This window comes from Struthio camelus, chromosome 26 (genome assembly GCF_040807025.1).
Source record: "Struthio camelus isolate bStrCam1 chromosome 26, bStrCam1.hap1, whole genome shotgun sequence".
In the NCBI taxonomy this organism is placed as follows: Eukaryota; Metazoa; Chordata; class Aves; order Struthioniformes; family Struthionidae; genus Struthio; species Struthio camelus.
The window spans coordinates 3,646,690-3,667,203 of NC_090967.1; the positions used below are offsets into that span (position 1 = coordinate 3,646,690).

The window sequence follows — 20,514 nt, forward strand, 5'->3', positions numbered from 1 at the left end:
CTAACAGTTCTTCCTCTACTCCCACAACAGCTCCCCAGCAGACAAACACAGCTCCCTCCACTACTACTGCAGTCCCAACAACTGGCACAGGAAGATCCTCCACCCAGGCACAGACATCCACAAGGCCCACTCCGGTAACACCTGAGCCCACTACCACCTCTACGGAGCAATTAACAAGCACTGCGGTGGACACAACGGCTCCCACCACAGGATCCAGGCCTTTTACCGCTGCTTCCCCAAACACCACAGCTGCCTCCACGCCTACCACTTCTTCCTCTACTCCCACAGCAGCTCCCCAGCAGACAAACACAGCTCCCTCCACTACTACTGCAGTCCCAACAACTGGCACAGGAAGATCCTCCACCCAGGCACAGACATCCACAAGGCCCACTCCGGTAACGCCTGAGCCCACTACCACCTCTACGGAGCAATTAACAAGCACTGCGGTGGACACAACGGCTCCCACCACAGGATCCAGGCCTTTTACCGCTGCTTCCCCAAACACCACACCTGCCTCCACGCCTAACACTTCTTCCTCTACTCCCACAGCAGCTCCCCAGCAGACAAACACAGCTCCCTCCACTACTACTGCAGTCCCAACAACTGGCACAGGAAGATCCTCCACCCAGGCACAGACATCCACAAGGCCCACTCCGGTAACGCCTGAGCCCACTACCACCTCTACGGAGCAATTAACAAGCACTGCGGTGGACACAACGGCTCCCACCACAGGATCCAGGCCTTTTACCGCTGCTTCCCCAAACACCACACCTGCCTCCACGCCTACCACTTCTTCCTCTACTCCCACAACAGCTCCCCAGCAGACCACCAAAGGTGCCTCGACACCCACTGCAACCTCACCAACTACTACACCAGTCTCCTCCACCCAGGCACAGTCATCCACAGCATCCACGCAGACAATGCCTCGGCCCACTACCATGTCCACGGAGGGATCCACAAGCACCGCTCTTGACACAAACACTCCCACCACAGGGTCCGCGGCGAGCACCACTGCTTCCCCAAACACCACACCTGCCTCCACGCCTACCACTTCTTCCTCTACTCCCACAGCAGCTCCCCAGCAGACAAACACAGCTCCCTCCACTACTACTGCAGTCCCAACAACTGGCACTGGAAGATCCTCCACCCAGGCACAGACATCCATAAGGCCCACTCCGGTAACGCCTGAGCCCACTACCACCTCTACGGAGCAATTAACAAGCACTGCGGTGGACACAACGGCTCCCACCACAGGATCCAGGCCTTTTACCGCTGCTTCCCCAAACACCACAGCTGTCGCTACACCTACCAGTTCTTCCACTTCTCCCACAACAACTCCCCAGCAGACCACCAAAGGTTCCTCAACAGCCACTGCCACCTCACCAACTACTACACCAGTCTCCTCCACCCAGGCACAGACATCCACAGCATCCACGCAGACAATGCCTCGGCCCACTACCATGTCCACGGAGGGATCCACAAGCACCACCGTTGACACAAACACTCCCACCACAGGGTCCACGGCGAGCACCAATGCTTCCCCAGCCACCACACCTGCCTCCACGCCTAACACTTCTTCCTCTACTCCCACAGCAGCTCCCCAGCAGACAAACACAGCTCCCTCCACTACTACTGCAGTCCCAACAACTGGCACAGGAAGATCCTCCACCCAGGCACAGACATCCACAAGGCCCACTCCGGTAACGCCTGAGCCCACTACCACCTCTACGGAGCAATTAACAAGCACTGCGGTGGACACAACGGCTCCCACCACAGGATCCAGGCCTTTTACCGCTGCTTCCCCAAACACCACAGCTGTCGCTACACCTACCAGTTCTTCCACTTCTCCCACAACAACTCCCCAGCAGACCACCAAAGGTTCCTCAACAGCCACTGCCACCTCACCAACTACTACACCAGTCTCCTCCACCCAGGCACAGACATCCACAGCATCCACGCAGACAATGCCTCGGCCCACTACCATGTCCACGGAGGGATCCACAAGCACCACCGTTGACACAAACACTCCCACCACAGGGTCCACGGCGAGCACCAATGCTTCCCCAGCCACCACACCTGCCTCCACGCCTAACACTTCTTCCTCTACTCCCACAGCAGCTCCCCAGCAGACAAACACAGCTCCCTCCACTACTACTGCAGTCCCAACAACTGGCACAGGAAGATCCTCCACCCAGGCACAGACATCCACAAGGCCCACTCCGGTAACGCCTGAGCCCACTACCACCTCTACGGAGCAATTAACAAGCACTGCGGTGGACACAACGGCTCCCACCACAGGATCCAGGCCTTTTACCGCTGCTTCCCCAAACACCACACCTGCCTCCACGCCTAACACTTCTTCCTCTACTCCCACAACAGCTCCCCAGCAGACAAACACAGCTCCCTCCACTACTACTGCAGTCCCAACAACTGGCACAGGAAGATCCTCCACCCAGGCACAGACATCCACAAGGCCCACTCCGGTAACGCCTGAGCCCACTACCACCTCTACGGAGCAATTAACAAGCACTGCGGTGGACACAACGGCTCCCACCACAGGATCCAGGCCTTTTACCGCTGCTTCCCCAAACACCACACCTGCCTCCATGCCTACCACTTCTTCCTCTACTCCCACAACAGCTCCCCAGCAGACCACCAAAGGTGCCTCGACACCCACTGCAACCTCACCAACTACTACACCAGTCTCCTCCACCCAGGCACAGTCATCCACAGCATCCACGCAGACAATGCCTCGGCCCACTACCATGTCCACGGAGGGATCCACAAGCACCGCTCTTGACACAAACACTCCCACCACAGGGTCCGCGGCGAGCACCACTGCTTCCCCAAACACCACACCTGCCTCCACGCCTACCACTTCTTCCTCTACTCCCACAGCAGCTCCCCAGCAGACAAACACAGCTCCCTCCACTACTACTGCAGTCCCAACAACTGGCACTGGAAGATCCTCCACCCAGGCACAGACATCCATAAGGCCCACTCCGGTAACGCCTGAGCCCACTACCACCTCTACGGAGCAATTAACAAGCACTGCGGTGGACACAACGGCTCCCACCACAGGATCCAGGCCTTTTACCGCTGCTTCCCCAAACACCACAGCTGTCGCTACACCTACCAGTTCTTCCACTTCTCCCACAACAACTCCCCAGCAGACCACCAAAGGTTCCTCAACAGCCACTGCCACCTCACCAACTACTACACCAGTCTCCTCCACCCAGGCACAGACATCCACAGCATCCACGCAGACAATGCCTCGGCCCACTACCATGTCCACGGAGGGATCCACAAGCACCACCGTTGACACAAACACTCCCACCACAGGGTCCACGGCGAGCACCACTGCTTCCCCAGCCACCACACCTGCCTCCACGCCTAACACTTCTTCCTCTACTCCCACAGCAGCTCCCCAGCAGACAAACACAGCTCCCTCCACTACTACTGCAGTCCCAACAACTGGCACAGGAAGATCCTCCACCCAGGCACAGACATCCACAAGGCCCACTCCGGTAACGCCTGAGCCCACTACCACCTCTACGGAGCAATTAACAAGCACTGCGGTGGACACAACGGCTCCCACCACAGGATCCAGGCCTTTTACCGCTGCTTCCCCAAACACCACAGCTGTCGCTACACCTACCAGTTCTTCCACTTCTCCCACAACAACTCCCCAGCAGACCACCAAAGGTTCCTCAACAGCCACTGCCACCTCACCAACTACTACACCAGTCTCCTCCACCCAGGCACAGACATCCACAGCATCCACGCAGACAATGCCTCGGCCCACTACCATGTCCACGGAGGGATCCACAAGCACCACCGTTGACACAAACACTCCCACCACAGCGTCAACAGCTAGCACCAATGCTTCCCCAGCCACCACACCTGCCTCCACGCCTACCACTTCTTCCTCTACTCCCACAGCAGCTCCCCAGCAGACAAACACAGCTCCCTCCACTACTACTGCAGTCCCAACAACTGGCACTGGAAGATCCTCCACCCAGGCACAGACATCCACAAGGCCCACTCCGGTAACGCCTGAGCCCACTACCACCTCTACGGAGCAATTAACAAGCACTGCGGTGGACATAACGGCTCCCACCACAGGATCCAGGCCTTTTACCGCTGCTTCCCCAAACACCACACCTGCCTCCACGCCTACCACTTCTTCCTCTACTCCCACAGCAGCTCCCCAGCAGACAAACACAGCTCCCTCCACTACTACTGCAGTCCCAACAACTGGCACAGGAAGATCCTCCACCCAGGCACAGACATCCACAAGGCCCACTCCGGTAACGCCTGAGCCCACTACCACCTCCATGGAGCAATTAACAAGCACTGCGGTGGACACAACGGCTCCCACCACAGGATCCAGGCCTTTTACCGCTGCTTCCCCAGCCACCACACCTGCCTCCACACCTACCACTTCTTCCTCTACTCCCACAGCAGCTCCCCAGCAGACAAACACAGCTCCCTCCACTACTACTGCAGTCCCAACAACTGGCACAGGAAGATCCTCCACCCAGGCACAGACATCCACAAGGCCCACTCCGGTAACGCCTGAGCCCACTACCACCTCTACGGAGCAATTAACCAGCACTGCGGTGGACACAACGGCTCCCACCACAGGATCCAGGCCTTTTACCGCTGCTTCCCCAAACACCACACCTGCCTCCACGCCTACCACTTCTTCCTCTACTCCCACAGCAGCTCCCCAGCAGACAAACACAGCTCCCTCCACTACTACTGCAGTCCCAACAACTGGCACAGGAAGATCCTCCACCCAGGCACAGACATCCACAAGGCCCACTCCGGTAACGCCTGAGCCCACTACCACCTCTACGGAGCAATTAACCAGCACTGCGGTGGACACAACGGCTCCCACCACAGGATCCAGGCCTTTTACCGCTGCTTCCCCAGCCACACCTGCCTCCACACCTAACACTTCTTCCTCTACTCCCACAACAGCTCCCCAGCAGACAAACACAGCTCCCTCCACTACTACTGCAGTCCCAACAACTGGCACAGGAAGATCCTCCACCCAGGCACAGACATCCACAAGGCCCACTCCGGTAACGCCTGAGCCCACTACCACCTCTACGGAGCAATTAACAAGCACTGCGGTGGACACAACGGCTCCCACCACAGGATCCAGGCCTTTTACCGCTGCTTCCCCAGCCACCACACCTGCCTCCACGCCTAACACTTCTTCCTCTACTCCCACAGCAGCTCCCCAGCAGACAAACACAGCTCCCTCCACTACTACTGCAGTCCCAACAACTGGCACAGGAAGATCCTCCACCCAGGCACAGACATCCACAAGGCCCACTCCGGTAACGCCTGAGCCCACTACCACCTCTACGGAGCAATTAACCAGCACTGCGGTGGACACAACGGCTCCCACCACAGGATCCAGGCCTTTTACCGCTGCTTCCCCAAACACTACAGCTGTCGCCACACCTACCAGTTCTTCCTCTTCTCCCACAACAACTCCCCAGCAGACCACCAAAGGTGCCTCGACAGCCACTGCCACCTCACTAACTACTACACCAGTCTCCTCCACCCAGGCACAGCCATCCACAGCATCCACGCAGACAATGCCTCGGCCCACTACCATGTCCACGGAGGGATCCACAAGCACCACCGTTGACACAAACACTCCCACCACAGCGTCAACAGCTAGCACCAATGCTTCCCCAGCCACCACACCTGCCTCCACACCTAACACTTCTTCCTCTACTCCCACAACAGCTCCCCAGCAGACAAACACAGCTCCCTCCACTACTACTGCAGTCCCAACAACTGGCACAGGAAGATCCTCCACCCAGGCACAGACATCCACAAGGCCCACTCCGGTAACGCCTGAGCCCACTACCACCTCTACGGAGCAATTAACAAGCACTGCGGTGGACACAACGGCTCCCACCACAGGATCCAGGCCTTTTACCGCTGCTTCCCCAAACACCACACCTGCCTCCACGCCTACCACTTCTTCCTCTACTCCCACAGCAGCTCCCCAGCAGACAAACACAGCTCCCTCCACTACTACTGCAGTCCCAACAACTGGCACAGGAAGATCCTCCACCCAGGCACAGACATCCACAAGGCCCACTCCGGTAACGCCTGAGCCCACTACCACCTCTACGGAGCAATTAACAAGCACTGCGGTGGACACAACGGCTCCCACCACAGGATCCAGGCCTTTTACCGCTGCGTCCCCAAACACCACACCTGCCTCCACGCCTACCACTTCTTCCTCTACTCCCACAGCAGCTCCCCAGCAGACAAACACAGCTCCCTCCACTACTACTGCAGTCCCAACAACTGGCACAGGAAGATCCTCCACCCAGGCACAGACATCCACAAGGCCCACTCCGGTAACGCCTGAGCCCACTACCACCTCTACGGAGCAATTAACCAGCACTGCGGTGGACACAACGGCTCCCACCACAGGATCCAGGCCTTTTACCGCTGCTTCCCCAAACACCACACCTGCCTCCATGCCTACCACTTCTTCCTCTACTCCCACAGCAGCTCCCCAGCAGACAAACACAGCTCCCTCCACTACTACTGCAGTCCCAACAACTGGCACAGGAAGATCCTCCACCCAGGCACAGACATCCACAAGGCCCACTCCGGTAACGCCTGAGCCCACTACCACCTCTACGGAGCAATTAACAAGCACTGCGGTGGACACAACGGCTCCCACCACAGGATACAGGCCTTTTACCGCTGCTTCCCCAGCCACACCTGCCTCCACACCTAACACTTCTTCCTCTACTCCCACAGCAGCTCCCCAGCAGACAACCACAGCTCCCTCCACTACTACTGCAGTCCCAACAACTGGCACAGGAAGATCCTCCACCCAGGCACAGACATCCACAAGGCCCACTCCGGTAACGCCTGAGCCCACTACCACCTCTACGGAGCAATTAACAAGCACTGCGGTGGACACAACGGCTCCCACCACAGGATCCAGGCCTTTTACCGCTGCTTCCCCAAACACCACACCTGCCTCCACACCTTACAGTTCTTCCTCTTCTCCCACAACAACTCCCCAGCAGACCACCAAAGGTGCCTCGACAGCCACTGCCACCTCACCAACTACTACACCAGTCTCCTCCACCCAGGCACAGCCATCCACAGCATCCATGCAGACAATGCCTCGGCCCACTACCATGTCCACGGAGGGATCCACAAGCACCACCGTTGACACAAACACTCCCACCACAGCGTCAACAGCTAGCACCACTGCTTCCCCAGGCACCACACCAGCCTCCACGCCTACCACTTCTTCCTCTACTCCCACAGCAGCTCCCCAGCAGACAAACACAGCTCCCCCCACTACTACTGCAGTCCCAACAACTGGCACAGGAAGATCCTCCACCCAGGCACAGACATCCACAAGGCCCACTCCGGTAACGCCTGAGCCCACTACCACCTCTACGGAGCAATTAACAAGCACTGCGGTGGACACAACGGCTCCCACCACAGGATCCAGGCCTTTTACCACTGCTTCCCCAAACACTACAGCTGTCGCCACACCTACCAGTTCTTCCTCTTCTCCCACAACAGCTCCCCAGCAGACCACCAAAGGTGCCTCCACAGCCACTGCCACCTCACCAACTACTACACCAGTCTCCTCCACCCAGGCACAGACATCCACAGCATCCACGCAGACAATGCCTCGGCCCACTACCATGTCCACGGAGGGATCCACAAGCACCACCGTTGACACAAACACTCCCACCACAGGGTCCACGGCGAGCACCATTGCTTCCCCAGCCACCACACCTGCCTCCACGCCTAACACTTCTTCCTCTACTCCCACAGCAGCTCCCCAGCAGACAAACACAGCTCCCTCCACTACTACTGCAGTCCCAACAACTGGCACAGGAAGATCCTCCACCCAGGCACAGACATCCACAAGGCCCACTCCGGTAACGCCTGAGCCCACTACCACCTCTACGGAGCAATTAACAAGCACTGCGGTGGACACAACGGCTCCCACCACAGGATCCAGGCCTTTTACCGCTGCTTCCCCAAACACTACAGCTGTCGCCACACCTACCAGTTCTTCCTCTTCTCCCACAACAACTCCCCAGCAGACCACCAAAGGTGCCTCGACAGCCACTGCCACCTCACCAACTACTACACCAGTCTCCTCCACCCAGGCACAGACATCCACAGCATCCACGCAGACAATGCCTCGGCCCACTACCATGTCCACGGAGGGATCCACAAGCACCACCGTTGACACAAACACTCCCACCAAAGCGTCAACAGCTAGCACCAATGCTTCCCCAGCCACCACACCTGCCTCCACACCTAACAGTTCTTCCTCTACTCCCACAACAGCTCCCCAGCAGAAAAACACAGCTCCCTCCACTACTACTGCAGTCCCAACAACTGGCACAGGAAGATCCTCCACCCAGGCACAGACATCCACAAGGCCCACTCCGGTAACGCCTGAGCCCACTACCACCTCTACGGAGCAATTAACAAGCACTGCGGTGGACACAACGGCTCCCACCACAGGATCCAGGCCTTTTACCGCTGCTTCCCCAAACACCACACCTGCCTCCACGCCTACCACTTCTTCCTCTACTCCCACAGCAGCTCCCCAGCAGACAAACACAGCTCCCTCCACTACTACTGCAGTCCCAACAACTGGCACAGGAAGATCCTCCACCCAGGCACAGACATCCACAAGGCCCACTCCGGTAACGCCTGAGCCCACTACCACCTCTACGGAGCAATTAACAAGCACTGCGGTGGACACAACGGCTCCCACCACAGGATCCAGGCCTTTTACCGCTGCTTCCCCAAACACCACACCTGCCTCCACACCTTACAGTTCTTCCTCTTCTCCCACAACAACTCCCCAGCAGACCACCAAAGGTGCCTCGACAGCCACTGCCACCTCACCAACTACTACACCAGTCTCCTCCACCCAGGCACAGCCATCCACAGCATCCATGCAGACAATGCCTCGGCCCACTACCATGTCCACGGAGGGATCCACAAGCACCACCGTTGACACAAACACTCCCACCACAGCGTCAACAGCTAGCACCACTGCTTCCCCAGGCACCACACCAGCCTCCACGCCTACCACTTCTTCCTCTACTCCCACAGCAGCTCCCCAGCAGACAAACACAGCTCCCCCCACTACTACTGCAGTCCCAACAACTGGCACAGGAAGATCCTCCACCCAGGCACAGACATCCATAAGGCCCACTCCGGTAACGCCTGAGCCCACTACCACCTCTACGGAGCAATTAACAAGCACTGCGGTGGACACAACGGCTCCCACCACAGGATCCAGGCCTTTTACCACTGCTTCCCCAAACACTACAGCTGTCGCCACACCTACCAGTTCTTCCTCTTCTCCCACAACAGCTCCCCAGCAGACCACCAAAGGTGCCTCCACAGCCACTGCCACCTCACCAACTACTACACCAGTCTCCTCCACCCAGGCACAGCCATCCACAGCATCCACGCAGACAATGCCTCGGCCCACTACCATGTCCACGGAGGGATCCACAAGCACCACCGTTGACACAAACACTCCCACCACAGGGTCCACGGCGAGCACCATTGCTTCCCCAGCCACCACACCTGCCTCCACGCCTAACACTTCTTCCTCTACTCCCACAGCAGCTCCCCAGCAGACAAACACAGCTCCCTCCACTACTACTGCAGTCCCAACAACTGGCACAGGAAGATCCTCCACCCAGGCACAGACATCCACAAGGCCCACTCCGGTAACGCCTGAGCCCACTACCACCTCTACGGAGCAATTAACAAGCACTGCGGTGGACACAACGGCTCCCACCACAGGATCCAGGCCTTTTACCGCTGCTTCCCCAAACACTACAGCTGTCGCCACACCTACCAGTTCTTCCTCTTCTCCCACAACAACTCCCCAGCAGACCACCAAAGGTGCCTCGACAGCCACTGCCACCTCACCAACTACTACACCAGTCTCCTCCACCCAGGCACAGCCATCCACAGCATCCACGCAGACAATGCCTCGGCCCACTACCATGTCCACGGAGGGATCCACAAGCACCACCGTTGACACAAACACTCCCACCAAAGCGTCAACAGCTAGCACCAATGCTTCCCCAGCCACCACACCTGCCTCCACACCTAACAGTTCTTCCTCTACTCCCACAACAGCTCCCCAGCAGAAAAACACAGCTCCCTCCACTACTACTGCAGTCCCAACAACTGGCACAGGAAGATCCTCCACCCAGGCACAGACATCCACAAGGCCCACTCCGGTAACGCCTGAGCCCACTACCACCTCTACGGAGCAATTAACAAGCACTGCGGTGGACACAACGGCTCCCACCACAGGATCCAGGCCTTTTACCGCTGCTTCCCCAAACACCACACCTGCCTCCACGCCTACCACTTCTTCCTCTACTCCCACAGCAGCTCCCCAGCAGACAAACACAGCTCCCTCCACTACTACTGCAGTCCCAACAACTGGCACAGGAAGATCCTCCACCCAGGCACAGACATCCACAAGGCCCACTCCGGTAATGCCTGAGCCCACTACCACCTCTACGGAGCAATTAACCAGCACTGCGGTGGACACAACGGCTCCCACCACAGGATCCAGGCCTTTTACCGCTGCTTCCCCAAACACCACACCTGCCTCCACGCCTACCACTTCTTCCTCTACTCCCACAGCAGCTCCCCAGCAGACAAACACAGCTCCCTCCACTACTACTGCAGTCCCAACAACTGGCACAGGAAGATCCTCCACCCAGGCACAGACATCCACAAGGCCCACTCCGGTAACGCCTGAGCCCACTACCACCTCTACGGAGCAATTAACAAGCACTGCGGTGGACACAACGGCTCCCACCACAGGATCCAGGCCTTTTACCGCTGCTTCCCCAGCCACCGCACCTGCCTCCACGCCTAACACTTCTTCCTCTACTCCCACAGCAGCTCCCCAGCAGACAAACACAGCTCCCTCCACTACTACTGCAGTCCCAACAACTGGCACAGGAAGATCCTCCACCCAGGCACAGACATCCACAAGGCCCACTCCGGTAACGCCTGAGCCCACTACCACCTCTACGGAGCAATTAACAAGCACTGCGGTGGACACAACGGCTCCCACCACAGGATCCAGGCCTTTTACCGCTGCTTCCCCAGCCACCACACCTGCCTCCACACCTAACACTTCTTCCTCTACTCCCACAACAGCTCCCCAGCAGACCACCAAAGGTGCCTCGACAGCCACTGCCACCTCACCAACTACTGCACCAGTCTCCTCCACCCAGGCACAGACATCCACAGCATCCACGCAGACAATGCCTCGGCCCACTACCATGTCCACGGAGGGATCCACAAGCACCACCGTTGACACAAACACTCCCACCACAGCGTCAACAGCTAGCACCAATGCTTCCCCAGCCACCACACCTGCCTCCACGCCTAACACTTCTTCCTCTACTCCCACAACAGCTCCCCAGCAGACAAACACAGCTCCCTCCACTACTACTGCAGTCCCAACAACTGGCACAGGAAGATCCTCCACCCAGGCACAGACATCCACAAGGCCCACTCCGGTAACGCCTGAGCCCACTACCACCTCTACGGAGCAATTAACAAGCACTGCGGTGGACACAACGGCTCCCACCACAGGATCCAGGCCTTTTACCGCTGCTTCCCCAAACACCACACCTGCCTCCACGCCTAACACTTCTTCCTCTACTCCCACAGCAGCTCCCCAGCAGACAAACACAGCTCCCTCCACTACTACTGCAGTCCCAACAACTGGCACAGGAAGATCCTCCACCCAGGCACAGACATCCACAAGGCCCACTCCGGTAACGCCTGAGCCCACTACCACCTCTACGGAGCAATTAACAAGCACTGCGGTGGACACAACGGCTCCCACCACAGGATCCAGGCCTTTTACCACTGCTTCCCCAAACACTACAGCTGTCGCCACACCTACCAGTTCTTCCTCTTCTCCCACAACAACTCCCCAGCAGACCACCAAAGGTGCCTCCACAGCCACTGCAACCTCACCAACTACTACACCAGTCTCCTCCACCCAGGCACAGACATCCACAGCATCCACGCAGACAATGCCTCGGCCCACTACCATGTCCACGGAGGGATCCACAAGCACCACCGTTGACACAAACACTCCCACCACAGGGTCCACGGCGAGCACCACTGCTTCCCCAGCCACCACACCTGCCTCCACGCCTAACACTTCTTCCTCTACTCCCACAACAGCTCCCCAGCAGACAAACACAGCTCCCTCCACTACTACTGCAGTCCCAACAACTGGCACAGGAAGATCCTCCACCCAGGCACAGACATCCACAAGGCCCACTCCGGTAACGCCTGAGCCCACTACCACCTCTACGGAGCAATTAACAAGCACTGCGGTGGACATAACGGCTCCCACCACAGGATCCAGGCCTTTTACCGCTGCTTCCCCAGCCACCACACCTGCCTCCACGCCTAACACTTCTTCCTCTACTCCCACAACAGCTCCCCAGCAGACAAACACAGCTCCCTCCACTACTACTGCAGTCCCAACAACTGGCACAGGAAGATCCTCCACCCAGGCACAGACATCCACAAGGCCCACTCCGGTAACGCCTGAGCCCACTACCACCTCTACGGAGCAATTAACAAGCACTGCGGTGGACACAACGGCTCCCACCACAGGATCCAGGCCTTTTACCGCTGCTTCCCCAAACACCACACCTGCCTCCACGCCTAACACTTCTTCCTCTACTCCCACAGCAGCTCCCCAGCAGACAAACACAGCTCCCTCCACTACTACTGCAGTCCCAACAACTGGCACAGGAAGATCCTCCACCCAGGCACAGACATCCACAAGGCCCACTCCGGTAACGCCTGAGCCCACTACCACCTCTACGGAGCAATTAACAAGCACTGCGGTGGACACAACGGCTCCCACCACAGGATCCAGGCCTTTTACCGCTGCTTCCCCAGCCACCACACCTGCCTCCACACCTAACACTTCTTCCTCTACTCCCACAACAGCTCCCCAGCAGACAAACACAGCTCCCTCCACTACTACTGCAGTCCCAACAACTGGCACAGGAAGATCCTCCACCCAGGCACAGACATCCACAAGGCCCACTCCGGTAACGCCTGAGCCCACTACCACCTCTACGGAGCAATTAACAAGCACTGTGGTGGACACAACGGCTCCCACCACAGGATCCAGGCCTTTTACCGCTGCTTCCCCAGCCACCACACCTGCCTCCACGCCTAACACTTCTTCCTCTACTCCCACAGCAGCTCCCCAGCAGACAAACACAGCTCCCTCCACTACTACTGCAGTCCCAACAACTGGCACAGGAAGATCCTCCACCCAGGCACAGACATCCACAAGGCCCACTCCGGTAATGCCTGAGCCCACTACCACCTCTACGGAGCAATTAACAAGCACTGTGGTGGACACAACGGCTCCCACCACAGGATCCAGGCCTTTTACCGCTGCTTCCCCAAACACCACACCTGCCTCCACGCCTAACACTTCTTCCTCTACTCCCACAGCAGCTCCCCAGCAGACAAACACAGCTCCCCCCACTACTACTGCAGTCCCAACAACTGGCACAGGAAGATCCTCCACCCAGGCACAGACATCCACAAGGCCCACTCCGGTAACGCCTGAGCCCACTGCCACCTCTACGGAGCAATTAACAAGCACTGCGGTGGACACAACGGCTCCCACCACAGGATCCAGGCCTTTTACCACTGCTTCCCCAAACACTACAGCTGTCGCCACACCTACCAGTTCTTCCTCTTCTCCCACAACAACTCCCCAGCAGACCACCAAAGGTGCCTCGACAGCCACTGCAACCTCACCAACTACTACACCAGTCTCCTCCACCCAGGCACAGACATCCACAGCATCCACGCAGACAATGCCTCGGCCCACTACCATGTCCACGGAGGGATCCACAAGCACCACCGTTGACACAAACACTCCCACCACAGCGTCAACAGCTAGCACCACTGCTTCCCCAGCCACCACACCTGCCTCCACGCCTAACACTTCTTCCTCTACTCCCACAGCAGCTCCCCAGCAGACAAACACAGCTCCCTCCACTACTACTGCAGTCCCAACAACTGGCACAGGAAGATCCTCCACCCAGGCACAGACATCCACAAGGCCCACTCCGGTAACGCCTGAGCCCACTACCAACTCTACGGAGCAATTAACAAGCACTGTGGTGGACACAACGGCTCCCACCACAGGATCCAGGCCTTTTACCGCTGCTTCCCCAAACACCACACCTGCCTCCACACCTTACAGTTCTTCCTCTTCTCCCACAACAGCTCCCCAGCAGACCACCAAAGGTGCCTCGACAGCCACTGCCACCTCACTAACTACTACACCAGTCTCCTCCACCCAGGCACAGACATCCACAGCATCCACGCAGACAATGCCTCGGCCCACTACCATGTCCACGGAGGGATCCACAAGCACCACCGTTGACACAAACACTCCCACCACAGCGTCAACAGCTAGCACCACTGCTTCCCCAGCCACCACACCTGCCTCCACGCCTACCACTTCTTCCTCTACTCCCACAACAGCTCCCCAGCAGACAAACACAGCTCCCTCCACTACTACTGCAGTCCCAACAACTGGCACAGGAAGATCCTCCACCCAGGCACAGACATCCACAAGGCCCACTCCAGTAACGCCTGAGCCCACTACCACCTCTACGGAGCAATTAACAAGCACTGCGGTGGACACAACGGCTCCCACCACAGGATCCAGGCCTTTTACCGCTGCTTACCCAGCCACCACACCTGCCTCCACGCCTACCACTTCTTCCTCTACTCCCACAGCAGCTCCCCAGCAGACAAACACAGCTCCCTCCACTACTACTGCAGTCCCAACAACTGGCACAGGAAGATCCTCCACCCAGGCACAGACATCCACAAGGCCCACTCCGGTAACGCCTGAGCCCACTACCACCTCTACGGAGCAATTAACAAGCACTGCGGTGGACACAACGGCTCCCACCACAGGATCCAGGCCTTTTACCGCTGCTTCCCCAAACACTACAGCTGTCGCCACACCTACCAGTTCTTCCTCTTCTCCCACAACAACTCCCCAGCAGACCACCAAAGGTGCCTCGACAGCCACTGCCACCTCACCAACTACTACACCAGTCTCCTCCACCCAGGCACAGCCATCCACAGCATCCACGCAGACAATGCCTCTGCCCACTACCATGTCCACGGAGGGATCCACAAGCACCACCGTTGACACAAACACTCCCACCAAAGCGTCAACAGCTAGCACCACTGCTTCCCCAGCCACCACACCTGCCTCCACGCCTACCACTTCTTCCTCTACTCCCACAGCAGCTCCCCAGCAGACAAACACAGCTCCCTCCACTACTACTGCAGTCCCAACAACTGGCACAGGAAGATCCTCCACCCAGGCACAGACATCCACAAGGCCCACTCCGGTAACGCCTGAGCCCACTACCACCTCTACGGAGCAATTAACAAGCACTGCGGTGGACACAACGGCTCCCACCACAGGATCCAGGCCTTTTACCGCTGCTTCCCCAGCCACCACACCTGCCTCCACACCTAACACTTCTTCCTCTACTCCCACAGCAGCTCCCCAGCAGACAAACACAGCTCCCTCCACTACTACTGCAGTCCCAACAACTGGCACAGGAAGATCCTCCACCCAGGCACAGACATCCACAAGGCCCACTCCGGTAACGCCTGAGCCCACTACCACCTCTACGGAGCAATTAACAAGCACTGCGGTGGACACAACGGCTCCCACCACAGGATCCAGGCCTTTTACCGCTGCTTCCCCAAACACTACAGCTGTCGCTACACCTACCAGTTCTTCCTCTTCTCCCACAACAACTCCCCAGCAGACCACCAAAGGTGCCTCGACAGCCACTGCCACCTCACCAACTACTACACCAGTCTCCTCCACCCAGGCACAGCCATCCACAGCATCCACGCAGACAATGCCTCGGCCCACTACCATGTCCACGGAGGGATCCACAAGCACCACCGTTGACACAAACACTCCCACCAAAGCGTCAACAGCTAGCACCACTGCTTCCCCAGCCACCACACCTGCCTCCACGCCTACCACTTCTTCCTCTACTCCCACAGCAGCTCCCCAGCAGACAAACACAGCTCCCTCCACTACTACTGCAGTCCCAACAACTGGCACAGGAAGATCCTCCACCCAGGCACAGACATCCACAAGGCCCACTCCGGTAACGCCTGAGCCCACTACCACCTCTACGGAGCAATTAACAAGCACTGCGGTGGACACAACGGCTCCCACCACAGGATCCAGGCCTTTTACCGCTGCTTCCCCAGCCACCACACCTGCCTCCACGCCTAACACTTCTTCCTCTACTCCCACAACAGCTCCCCAGCAGACCACCAAAGGTGCTTCAACAGTCACTGCCACCTCACTAACTACTACACCAGTCTCCTCCACCCAGGCACAGACATCCACAGCATCCACGCAGACAATGCCTCGGCCCACTACCATGTCCACGGAGGGATCCACAAGCACCACCGTTGACACAAACACTCCCACCACAGCGTCAACAGCTAGCACCAATGCTTCCCCAGCCACCACACCTGCCTCCACGCCTAACACTTCTTCCTCTACTCCCACAGCAGCTCCCCAGCAGACAAACACAGCTCCCTCCACTACTACTGCAGTCCCAACAACTGGCACAGGAAGATCCTCCACCCAGGCACAGACATCCACAAGGCCCACTCCGGTAACGCCTGAGCCCACTACCACCTCTACGGAGCAATTAACAAGCACTGCGGTGGACACAACGGCTCCCACCACAGGATCCAGGCCTTTTACCGCTGCTTCCCCAAACACTACAGCTGTCGCCACACCTACCAGTTCTTCCTCTTCTCCCACAACAACTCCCCAGCAGACCACCAAAGGTGCCTCAACAGCCACTGCCACCTCACCAACTACTACACCAGTCTCCTCCACCCAGGCACAGACATCCACAGCATCCACGCAGACAATGCCTCGGCCCACTACCATGTCCACGGAGGGATCCACAAGCACCACCGTTGAAACAAACACTCCCACCACAGGGTCCACGGCGAGCACCACTGCTTCCCCAGCCACCACACCTGCCTCCACGCCTAACACTTCTTCCTCTACTCCCACAGCAGCTCCCCAGCAGACAAACACAGCTCCCTCCACTACTACTGCAGTCCCAACAACTGGCACAGGAAGATCCTCCACCCAGGCACAGACATCCACAAGGCCCACTCCGGTAACGCCTGAGCCCACTACCACCTCTACGGAGCAATTAACAAGCACTGCGGTGGACATAACGGCTCCCACCACAGGATCCAGGCCTTTTACCGCTGCTTCCCCAAACACCACACCTGCCTCCACACCTTACAGTTCTTCCTCTTCTCCCACAACAACTCCCCAGCAGACCACCAAAGGTGCCTCGACAGCCACTGCCACCTCACCAACTACTACACCAGTCTCCTCCACCCAGGCACAGCCATCCACAGCATCCACGCAGACAATGCCTCGGCCCACTACCATGTCCACGGAGGGATCCACAAGCACCACCGTTGACACAAACACTCCCACCAAAGCGTCAACAGCTAGCACCACTGCTTCCCCAGCCACCACACCTGCCTCCACGCCTACCACTTCTTCCTCTACTCCCACAGCAGCTCCCCAGCAGACAAACACAGCTCCCTCCACTACTACTGCAGTCCCAACAACTGGCACAGGAAGATCCTCCACCCAGGCACAGACATCCACAAGGCCCACTCCGGTAACGCCTGAGCCCACTACCACCTCTACGGAGCAATTAACAAGCACTGCGGTGGACACAACGGCTCCCACCACAGGATCCAGGCCTTTTACCGCTGCTTCCCCAGCCACCACACCTGCCTCCACGCCTAACACTTCTTCCTCTACTCCCACAGCAGCTCCCCAGCAGACAAACACAGCTCCCTCCACTACTACTGCAGTCCCAACAACTGGCACAGGAAGATCCTCCACCCAGGCACAGACATCCACAAGGCCCACTCCGGTAACGCCTGAGCCCACTACCACCTCTACGGAGCAATTAACAAGCACTGCGGTGGACACAACGGCTCCCACCACAGGATCCAGGCCTTTTACCGCTGCTTCCCCAAACACTACAGCTGTCGCCACACCTACCAGTTCTTCCTCTTCTCCCACAACAACTCCCCAGCAGACCACCAAAGGTGCCTCGACAGCCACTGCCACCTCACCAACTACTACACCAGTCTCCTCCACCCAGGCACAGACATCCACAGCATCCACGCAGACAATGCCTCGGCCCACTACCATGTCCACGGAGGGATCCACAAGCACCACCGTTGAAACAAACACTCCCACCACAGGGTCCACGGCGAGCACCACTGCTTCCCCAGCCACCACACCTGCCTCCACGCCTAACACTTCTTCCTCTACTCCCACAGCAGCTCCCCAGCAGACAAACACAGCTCCCTCCACTACTACTGCAGTCCCAACAACTGGCACAGGAAGATCCTCCACCCAGGCACAGACATCCACAAGGCCCACTCCGGTAACGCCTGAGCCCACTACCACCTCTACGGAGCAATTAACAAGCACTGCGGTGGACATAACGGCTCCCACCACAGGATCCAGGCCTTTTACCGCTGCTTCCCCAAACACCACACCTGCCTCCACACCTACCAGTTCTTCCTCTTCTCCCACAACAACTCCCCAGCAGACCACCAAAGGTGCCTCGACAGCCACTGCCACCTCACCAACTACTACACCAGTCTCCTCCACCCAGGCACAGACATCCACAGCATCCACGCAGACAATGCCTCGGCCCACTACCATGTCCACGGAGGGATCCACAAGCACCACCGTTGACACAAACACTCCCACCAAAGCGTCAACAGCTAGCACCAATGCTTCCCCAGCCACCACACCTGACTCCACACCTAACAGTTCTTCCTCTACTCCCACAGCAGCTCCCCAGCAGACAAACACAGCTCCCTCCACTACTACTGCAGTCCCAACAACTGGCACAGGAAGATCCTCCACCCAGGCACAGACATCCACAAGGCCCACTCCGGTAACGCCTGAGCCCACTACCACCTCTACGGAGCAATTAACAAGCACTGCGGTGGACACAACGGCTCCCACCACAGGATCCAGGCCTTTTACCGCTGCTTCCCCAGCCACCACACCTGCCTCCACGCCTAACACTTCTTCCTCTACTCCCACAGCAGCTCCCCAGCAGACAAACACAGCTCCCTCCACTACTACTGCAGTCCCAACAACTGGCACAGGAAGATCCTCCATCCAGGCACAGACATCCACAAGGCCCACTCCGGTAACGCCTGAGCCCACTACCACCTCTACGGAGCAATTAACAAGCACTGCGGTGGACACAACGGCTCCCACCACAGGATCCAGGCCTTTTACCGCTGCTTCCCCAAACACTACAGCTGTCGCCACACCTACCAGTTCTTCCTCTTCTCCCACAACAACTCCCCAGCAGACCACCAAAGGTGCCTCGACAGCCACTGCCACCTCACCAACTACTACACCAGTCTCCTCCACCCAGGCACAGACATCCACAGCATCCACGCAGACAATGCCTCGGCCCACTACCATGTCCACGGAGGGATCCACAAGCACCACCGTTGACACAAACACTCCCACCAAAGCGTCAACAGCTAGCACCAATGCTTCCTCAGCCACCACACCTGCCTCCACGCCTAACACTTCTTCCTCTACTCCCACAGCAGCTCCCCAGCAGACAAACACAGCTCCCTCCACTACTACTGCAGTCCCAACAACTGGCACAGGAAGATCCTCCACCCAGGCACAGACATCCACAAGGCCCACTCCGGTAACGCCTGAGCCCACTACCACCTCTACGGAGCAATTAACAAGCACTGCGGTGGACACAACGGCTCCCACCACAGGATCCAGGCCTTTTACCGCTGCTTCCCCAGCCACCACACCTGCCTCCACGCCTAACACTTCTTCCTCTACTCCCACAGCAGCTCCCCAGCAGACAAACACAGCTCCCTCCACTACTACTGCAGTCCCAACAACTGGCACAGGAAGATCCTCCACCCAGGCACAGACATCCACAAGGCCCACTCCGGTAACGCCTGAGCCCACTACCACCTCTACGGAGCAATTAACAAGCACTGCGGTGGACACAACGGCTCCCACCACAGGATCCAGGCCTTTTACCGCTGCTTACCCAGCCACCACACCTGCCTCCACGCCTAACACTTCTTCCTCTACTCCCACAGCAGCTCCCCAGCAGACAAACACAGCTCCCTCCACTACTACTGCAGTCCCAACAACTGGCACAGGAAGATCCTCCACCCAGGCACAGACATCCACAAGGCCCACTCCGGTAACGCCTGAGCCCACTACCACCTCTA

At 58.1% G+C, this 20,514-nt stretch overlaps 1 protein-coding gene across 1 annotated transcript; it reads left to right on the forward strand.

The window, feature by feature from the left end:
• Positions 1-920: 920 nt before the first annotated feature.
• LOC138062286 (mucin-13-like) lies at positions 921-3,857 on the forward strand (the record flags this gene model as incomplete). The annotated part of the gene is made up of 5 exons (XM_068919518.1): positions 921-1,070; positions 1,446-1,523; positions 1,968-2,114; positions 2,718-2,828; positions 3,810-3,857. Coding segments are annotated over exons 1-5 (534 nt in total), but the record flags the coding sequence as incomplete, so codon positions are not given.
• Between the last annotated feature and the right edge of the window lie 16,657 nt (positions 3,858-20,514).